This window comes from Engraulis encrasicolus, chromosome 15, assembly GCF_034702125.1.
Source record: "Engraulis encrasicolus isolate BLACKSEA-1 chromosome 15, IST_EnEncr_1.0, whole genome shotgun sequence".
Taxonomy (NCBI): domain Eukaryota; kingdom Metazoa; phylum Chordata; class Actinopteri; order Clupeiformes; family Engraulidae; genus Engraulis; species Engraulis encrasicolus.
Window position 1 is genome coordinate 24,295,232 of NC_085871.1, and position 9,400 is coordinate 24,304,631.

Genomic DNA, 9,400 nt, shown 5'->3' on the forward strand with positions numbered 1-9,400 from the left:
CCTGTACTCCAGCATTCCATTCGACTGTACTGCTCACCCTGCTGCTACAACATGCTCTCCACCAGCAACAGAAACAAACACAAAAATCACCCACAACACAACAACAATTATTCACTACGCCACACACAATCTGAGCTCAACTTCAAAGCTGTCATACACCTTGCACATTCAATAAACAGAGATCACACTCACTCCACCCACACTTCACATTGCTTCTATCCAGACATAGGTAGAGGACAGTCTGGCAACAGGCATGCTTCAATGAAAAGCTTTGTTCCATTTGCTATCACTGCAATAAACATCCTCCCACAGTAAATCTGCATTGGACCCTCCTGGAAGTGTATATTGTTCCTGACTGGCATCAATGCTGTGCTGTTTTCTGACACTGTCTGAGTGTGTATGCAGCTGTTATTTAATGGTGTTTATGTTAATATAGCCAACTGTAGTGTCCTGTAGTTTAATTTTGCAAACTGTACAGTAGGTCACTTTACTGTAAATTAGCCTATGTTGCTGCAGCATGCTTCTTACAGTAGAACGTGACCGCTAAACTTCAAGCACACAACACTCATGCTGTCATTCTATACACAAAAACCTTACAAAACCTTAGAAACATTGTCGTGTAGCATAAAATATGCATAGACATACTCCTTATATATGTGTATTCTAATACTGAGAATTGCCATTTCGATCTAGACAAATTGACAAATTTTGTATCAAGTAAATGGATTTTAAACAGATGGTAAACATTTCAAATACACAACATCATACTACAACAATGTCTCTATTGCTGCAAATTCCATCTTTTAGGTCACCAAACCTCCTTCTTGTGAACTCATTTTACAGTATGTTCTTCACCACAGAAATATTTACCAACAGTTCGTGCTTAAAGAAATATAACACAATATCAGATGTACAAAAACACTGGATAATAAATAATTTGAGTGCGGAAACCTTCACAGCTGTAACCAATTAAAGTAAGGTGAACTTGTTTAAATATATTCAGATTATATAATCAGTCATTACATTAAACCTATTGTCCATGAGTGCACAGTATGTGGAATAGACAGCACTTTACTATTCATACCACAAGGGGGCGCCAACTAACCTCTGGGTAGGGGTGTCCCTGAAATACTAAGGTGGTTCATAGCAATAATCTGAGCTCACCTGTGAATGTTAGGCTAACTGATTTCGGTTATAGGCCTGTGAGCCACCAGGGCTTAGAAATGTCTTTTGCCAATAACTTGCTTTGACACATCCACCATTTAGACCATATACTTGGTCTGTGTGGTTTAAAGATTAGTGTGTATAATGTGGAAGAAATTAGAAAATGGAAGATGTGTAGAGTTAGAAAAAAAAGAACACAAAATTAGAAAATACTTTAAAAAAAAAAATTGTTTGTAAGGGGAGGATGTCAGGGAGCGCATGTAGAATAGATAGCACACTAAAAAAACGTCCGTACCGCACATGTGTGCCGACAAACTTCCGTGTCTCTGGGAACGTAAGGGTCATAGGTCAGAGACATAGATTTCTTGGAGACACATAGATTTCTTTCCATTATCCAAAGGAGTGTCTTGTAATTTTTGTAATGAGGGAGGGGCCCAGAACTGGGTCCTCATGAAATTGTGATGAATTATTGTTCTATTTTATTTTATTTTAAAATAAGTTAATACGTCCGTGTGTCACCAGATTCTTTTTCATTTGTACTTACAATTTAGTCCTGCTCTGGTTGCACCGGATTGTTGATTTAGAAGCGTGGATTGCGTATCTCCTTTTTACAATGTCTCAATACAAATCAGGAGGGCCCGGCCTCCGATCCCACTTCTCCCTATTTGATTGGCCTGATACCGCCTAGACTGGCCCTGGGAGCAAATTCCATATGCGGCCACTATAGGGCGTTTCTAGGCCAATGTGCACATTTGCCTGCAATAATATTGTAATAAACCTTGAGTGTGAGAACAGAGTAGGCAGACAACAATTTGATGAAGAAAAACAATGATCTTTTATTACTTACAAAATTCATAAAAAGCCTGGCACGGGGTGGGGGCCAAGCCCAGTACGGTTGTAGCCCGTACACAAGTCTACAACTAACAACTCATGAAATAGCAGCACACCACTACAAACAATGTGCAGATGGTAAAAGAATGGCAGACTATAGGCCACTAATTCACACTAGAAAAATACAGGCTGACATTCGAAGGCATACATAACCCAGTACGTCTCCCCCATAGGCACTGCACACTTTGGTTTACACTCATAGGACGTGGATATCACACTACAAAACCAGTAGCTATAGTACTAAATTCGAATGCTGGCACACATCAAACCCAATACATACCCCACAAGGGCACTACACACTTTGAACATGCAAAATCCCCTTTAAAGTAGGCTGCTGAATTCGAATGTCTGCCCCCCTAAAATCGCACACGTTTCCCACCAAAGCACTGCACACTAGAAACATGCAACGCACCCTTAGGGCTATAACATGCTGTTTGGTCTCTCGACCCACCCCGCCCGTACACAAGGCTATAATTAAAACACACTACACACACACACAGCACACACACACACACATTCATACACACAGTGGATTAAAACTTAGCTGTCAAAAGAGGGCATAATCATAGCCAACATCACTAGCAAATACAAAGTGCACAGTAAATATGCAGAACAACAAGTGTAAATGCAAGGAAGGGTTAGTTTTTTTTTAAGTAGGCCTAGAGTACGCGCACACACACATACATACATATCAAGAGTCTGGCCTGGGGCTTGGTTAGCTCAAACATTAGTCTAGTAGATACTCACGAAAGAGGAGAATGTTTACTAGCACACATCAGAATAGTTATAAAAAACTCTCCCTGATGTGAAAAACTAAGTTATCAATACCACATCTTGCTACATTTCGCCAATTTGGCCAACTGGGGGCCCCCTGTTTCTTTTGGCCAACTGGGGGCTCCCGTGGCTGCAGCCATATCCTGTGCATTAATCCGACCCTGGACACAAGGGTCAGCCTGATCTCCAAAAATTCTGTGCTCCTGGACACGGATGGTAAGGACACGAAATCCGTGTCCAGGAGCACGGATTTTGCCAAAATTCCGTGCTCCTGGACACGGAATTGTTTTCCGTGATGGGCACACGGAAGTGCTTTCTATATTCCCACAGCACTGTGTTTACTCCATCATTAGAAAATACATACCAAATGCTAATCCTAAACAAAATAATGCTATAGAAATTTAAGTTGTGCCCTGACCAAAACATTCCCTAACCTTAACCTGTCATTAAAGACATATTTTTGAGAAATACCTTTTCCAGTTGGTTGATAGGTTAAATTCATATAATGAATGAAAGAATACTAGCTGTGCCCAGACCAAAACAATCCCTAACCATAACCTGTCAGTAAGAACATTTTTTTGAGAAACAATATTTGAAATAAGAAAAATCCTGAGAAAACACAAGACTGTGGAAACATAGAACTGTGGGAGTAGAGAGAGCACTGTGTGTCCATCACAGAAAATAATTCTGTGTCCAGGAGCACGGAATTTTGGCAAAATCCGTGCTCCTGGACACAAATTTTGTGTCTTTAACATCTGTGTCCAGAAGCACGGATTTTGTTGCAAGGGTAGTTGGGGCAAAATCATAACATATCCATCACTTCATTAAATATTAGTATGCCAATAATATTTAGCCATTTTCAATATCAAGCATTCTGTAACTTAAGTGTACACAATATACAAGGACAATTTGCATTTATTTATTCATTTTTGTAATCAGGGATTGGAGGTTTTGTCCTCTTTCCTTCTCCATTGTGTCTCCATTCAACTTAAAGTCTGCATCCTCCCTCTCAAAATTTCAGAATCGTGTCAGGGTCTATTTCCGCACCTAATCACGTTCAGAACCGGCCAGTGTGTTCAAGTGTTGCAAGTCTTAGCGTTTGAGAACAAGAAAGTTGGTTCCTGATACTAATGGAAAAATACTTGTTTTTTTCTCTGCGAACCGTGATAGCAACGTGGACATCAACAGATTCAACAAATTATCACATACAGAAAAGTTCTGGGCATTGGCACCATTCTTGTCATCACTATGACTCCAATGGGTAGGACTGAAGCACAGCCCCAACCCCCAGCCCACCCCTCAGCGCTCTTCCTATCTCCTTCCCAGAGGTGACTCGAAGGTCAGTTGACGCCCCAAGCAGACATTCAAAATATTGACCATTTGAACCAAAATCACCACTGCTGTAGTAAAGTGTGAGCTGTTACTCACGGGGCTTGGGGACCACTGTGTAGGGCTTGGGGACCACTGCACCTGCTGCCTGCCTGTCTTGGTGACAGGATGTGACTCTGCTCTATCCTCCCCTTTAGTGCCTACTCCTTGCCCTTTAGTGCCTACTCTTTGCCCATCAGTGCTTACTCTTTGCCCATCAGTGCTTACTCCTTGCCCATTAGTGCTTACTCTTTGCCCATTAGTGCTTACTCCTTGCCCATTAGTGCTTACTCCTTGCCCATTAGTGCTTACTCCTTGCCCATTAGTGCTTACTCCTTGCCCATTAGTGCTTACTCCTTGCCCATTAGTGCTTACTCCTTGCCCATTAGTGCTTACTCCTTGCCCATTAGTGCCTACTCCTTGTCCATTAGTGCCTACTCCTTGCCCATTAGAATCTCTGTACTTCCCATTAGTGTATCTGACACCTTGCTGTATCCTCTTTTCCCTTTAGTGTCTCCCTCCTCCTTTAGTGTCTGAATTCTGATCATTATTTTCATTATTGAATTGCTCAGTCTTACATATCTCACGGAATCCTTGTTTTTTATCTTTGGGATTTCCACTATGACTCCAATGGGCAGGACCGGAGCTGTTATTACTTTTTTCCCCATTATTTTGCCGAAAGTACATTTTCTCATTCATAGGTGTGGGGCGGTATTGGTCACCATCTAATTCTGTTTCATGCAAATAAGTTGTGGGTTTACTTTCCACAGAGTTTGAAGAGATTTTTGGTGCATCTGTTTTGTTTGATGTAGTGTGTTGTGCGCTCCCTTCTCCTCATACTTGATCATCAGCCCCTTTCCTTTCCTCACTTTCAGCCTGACACGCTTTATAGGCATGTGACTCACTCTTGGACCTCTGGAGCTTGTAGAAAACCACTGCAGCGACAATAATAATAATAATAATATCAGCAGCAACAGCAATGCCGATTATCATTGGCAGATTTACGGTACACAGTAATTTCAGAATAATGTTCCTTTATCTTAGCTGGCTTAATGTGTGGTGGATGGATTACCGGTAGCAAGTGTATGTTGTGATTTCAGATCTGGTGCATCACTATTTCCATCAACTGTGGTCCCTAAGTCTCCTCTGGGCTGATGTTACTGTTCCTTGATAAGTTGTCCTCTACAGAGTTTTCCCCCATATTGGCTCCTTGCGTCCTCCTCGTGTCTTTATCTGCCCTGTAGTATCTCCTCTTTCCTGCCCCCTTCATGCCTTCTTGCACCCCTGCTGTAGTGCATCCTTCCCCATAGTTTGTTGTCCTTCTGCCCCCTAAATGTCTTCTCCACCCCCTTAGTGTCTCTTTTCCCCATAGTGTCTCCTCTTGTTCCACTTTGTTCCTCAGCATGGTCTTTTGAGTCATCACACTCTGTAGAGAATTGGTAACCATAGTGTCTCCTTCCTGACCTTTAGTGTCTCTTTTCTCTTCCAGTGTCTCCGAGTCCTTTCCAGAGTCAACTCAAAGATCAGCTAGCACCCCAAGCAAAAATTCAAAGGAGTGAACATTTGAACCATAATCGTCACTGCTGTAAATGTGAAATGTGAGCTGTTATTCATCTTCTAAAGGGCGTGGGGACCAGAAGCAGCAGCCCCTTAGTGCCTGCTCTGTCCTCCTTACCTCCTGCCTCCTCCTCAGCGCCTCCTGTTTTCTTCTCAGTGTCTTCTGTTTTCTCCTCAGTCTCTTCTGTTCCCTCCTCCTCAGTACCTCCTGCCTCCACCTCAGTGCCTCCTGCCTCCACCTCCTGTTTTCTCCTCAGTGCCTCCTTTTTTCTCCTTTTTTCTCCTTGGTGTCTCTTTTTTTCCCTCTGTATCCTCTGTTTCCTTCTCCTCAGCGCCTCCTGTCTCCTCCTCCTCAGTGTCTTCTGTCTCCTCCTCCTCAGTGCTTCCTCTCTCCTCCTCCTCCTCCTCTTCCTCCTCCTCCTCCTCTTCCTCCTCCTCCTCCCCAGTGCTTCCTGTCTCCTCTTCCTCCTCCTCCTCAGTGCTTCCTGTGTTCTTCTCTTCAGTGCCTCCTTTTTTCTTCCTAGTGTCTTCTGTTTCCTCCTCCTCAGTGCTTCCTGTCTCCTCCTCCTCCTCTTCCCCCTCCTCCTCAGTGCTTCCTGTCTCCTCAGTGCTTCCTGTTTTCTTCTCCTCAGTGCCTCCTTTTTTCTTCCTAGTGTCTTCTGTTTCCTCCTCCTCAGTGCTTCCTGTCTCCTCCTCCTCTTCCTCCTCCTCCTCCTCAGATCTTCCTGTCTCCTCTTTCTCCTCCTCCTCCTCCTCCTCCTCCTCCTCCTCAGTGCTTCCTGTCTCCTCCTCCTCCTCAGCGCCTCCTGTTTTCTCCTCAGCGCCTCCTGTTTTCTCCTCCTCAGTGTGTCTGTTTTTCTCCTTAATGTCTTCACCTTTCTCTGGTTCACATACATCCTCCTTAGGGTCTGTCTGTTCTAATACATTACCATCACCAGCAGATGGATCACCAAAAGATGCAAACTGTCCTCTGATGGATTTTGACACGGGATTTGTATTCTGTTTGTCAACTTCGGAGTTTCTACTACCTGTACAACTGAAATTGGCAGCACTGGAGCTTTTAACTATTTCTTTTTTTATCCCCCCTCCAAATTTGCCAACCGTCTCCCCCACAGGTCTTATGCGTTCACTGACCACTGTGTCTGAAGAGCTTTTGGTAGGGCATGATTCCTGCTGTGTATCTTTTTCGTTGACTGCCAGTAATGGTATGGTTTCAGTGACAGGGTTGCCTGGGTGACCTTGCTGTGTGGTATTCTTGTCAGTGTCCTTGTTGTTTCCTGTCATTAGCAGATACAGATAGTAAACGTGCATAATTTTAATATGACTGATTAAAAAGGCAGTGAACCCTAAGAAATGGTTAAAATAGTGTATACACGTAGCCTATATGTATAGACATATGGCTTACTCTTGGACCTCTTGACCTTGTAGAAAATCAATGCAGAGCCAATAATAATAATAATAATAATAATAATAATAATAACAATAATAATAATAATAATAATAATAATAATAATAATAATAATAATAATAATACAGTATATGGAAATTAATACATTTTTAATACATGAAACCCTAACCCTAGAAGTTTTAAAGAAGGAGCTGCACATGCCAGCATACCGTAGCCCGACAAAGAATGATTATTTGGTCAGCATAGTCAGATTTTTCAAAGTCCAGTTCGGTTCAATTTCAGTTCAACTAAGGTGTATACATGACTTTTTAAACTCTAAAAAGTCTTTAATTGGACTAATTCAACAATTAGAATTTCTGTAAGTGCATGCACACTTAGTAATATAGTGCAGGCCGGTATTCTTAAAAGAAGGGGGTTCTTATCTTTCTGACCTCTTGGTGAATGCACCTATGCTTTTTAAAGAGGAGGAATGTTGGAATGTGGGAATGCACCTCCCTGGCGACATTCTGTTTGCATGGTACGTAGCTTGTATCACTGAACTATGTTCTTGTGTCTGCAGATTTACCTTTTTCCTTTCTCTTCTTACAGCAGCACCAAACTCCAACAGCCAAAGCAACCATGAGAGCAACAGCAGTAACCCCCCCTCCAATTATTGCTCCAATGTCTTCAGAATATGGTTGACCTATGTGACAAATACAAATTTATTTATTTCGTTATGTCCATCCCTTTATGTCCTTATGTTCCTTTTGTGTGTGTAGGAGAGGGAGAGAGAGAGAAAGAGAGAGAGAGAGAGAGAGAGAGAGAGAGAGAGAGAGAGAGAGAGAGAGAGAGAGAGAGAGAGAGATATGAGAGGACTCACCTCTTTTCCCAAAGCAGTCCCTGGCATGAAAGGACACACTGCCGTGACCGACTGGGTTGGAGACGTTACAGGTGTAGACTGAGTCCTGGTTCTCATGACTGATCTGTGGTCCTGTCTGTCCGCTCATCCCTACAGTCGGTAGTCCAGGCCCTGACCAGCTGTATGTCAGATTGTCACCCACTGCTACACAGTGTAGTGTTGTCATGGCATCACTGGTTTCACAGGTGACATTTGCCTCTGTCACAGGGTCTGGAACAAACAAATACAATTAGATAAATATTAAAAAGAATGGAAATAAAGGTGTAAGGTCTATGAAGATACACAGGGCTAGGCTGGTACAAAAAACAGCCTGTGCACTTTTGGCGTAGACCAGCTCCACACAAATCCTCCCACACAGATTTTTTTGTACGATACCAGGAGTGGCTCAGTCCATTTTATATGTTAAAGTTGTACAGGTCAACAAATAAAGAATAACAGCATTTGCCCCCAAAGAAATTTGGCCCAAGGGGAAAATGCCCTGTATTACCATTCCAGTGCTGAAGATACATATTCTGTCTGTTTCATTTTTGTGTCTGAGTATTTGTAGTTGTATGGTAGGCCGACATGAAATTATAAAGACTACTTGATTATGTGTTTCCGCCAAAGCATCTTACCAATTACTTTCAGTTCCAACTGCTTATGTCTCAACAGTCCAGCAATTTGAACCTCTGCTTCATATAGTCCATTGTCTTCTTTTGTCAGGCTTTGGATAGTGACATCTGCTGTCTTTGTGTTCAGCTGTGTACGACCCTTAAATCTTAAATACTCAGCTGCACCAGCCGTCAGGTCCCAGTCTACTACTTTGTTGCCTTTGTGCTTCCACAGGATATCGTCTATTACCCCTTCCACCCCTGGCTTCAAGGTCACTTCTCCATTAGTGGGGCCATAGAGGGTTTTTGAGGACAGACCTGGAAAACATGATCGTCACGTGTATATTATTAACTTTCCCACAGGAAATGTTACAATATGTGTGCTAATTTACATGAATTTACTTCTAAATGTCATATACTATTGTTTGCATCCCTAGCACAGTTGGCAGTCGTACAGTAGTATACCATGTACCAAACATGGGGGCTGTTAGGTAGATATTTTATCAACAACAATAATAGCATAATATCAAGAACAACAACAACAACAGCAATATTGTGAATATAATTTAAAAAGTACTTATAATCTGTAGCAAACACCTCATACATTGTACTCTGTGTCTTCTGTGAGTTATCATCAATAACAATGAAATGTGCGTCTGTATTAAGGAGTATCCGGCTTCAAGGCCGCATTAGATAAGATAGCAGACTGGAGGAGTTATTTTGCTCTCTTTGCTGACCTGTGTGACCCAT

The 9,400-nt window shown here is 42.3% G+C and overlaps 1 protein-coding gene across 1 annotated transcript; it reads right to left on the reverse strand.

The window, feature by feature from the left end:
- Positions 1-33: 33 nt before the first annotated feature.
- LOC134464212 (uncharacterized) lies at positions 34-9,400 on the reverse strand. The gene is made up of 6 exons (XM_063217687.1): positions 9,388-9,400; positions 8,675-8,968; positions 8,022-8,270; positions 7,728-7,844; positions 6,558-7,031; positions 34-56 (listed from the first exon to the last, which is right to left on the reverse strand). The coding sequence occupies exons 1-6, from the start codon at positions 9,398-9,400 to the stop codon at positions 34-36; spliced, it is 1,170 nt and encodes a 389-aa protein (XP_063073757.1).

What these genes read in the sequence shown, in the direction of transcription:
- LOC134464212 (XM_063217687.1), bottom strand. An exon ending in GGACTGCTTTGGGAAAAGAG is followed by an intron (nt 7,845 to 8,021) that starts GTGAGTCCTCTC and finishes TTTGTCACATAG; the next exon opens with GTCAACCATATTCTGAAGAC. An exon ending in CGCTGAGGAGAAAACAGGAG is followed by an intron (nt 57 to 6,557) that starts GCGCTGAGGAGG and finishes TTGCTGGTGGAG; the next exon opens with AGCATGTTGTAGCAGCAGGG.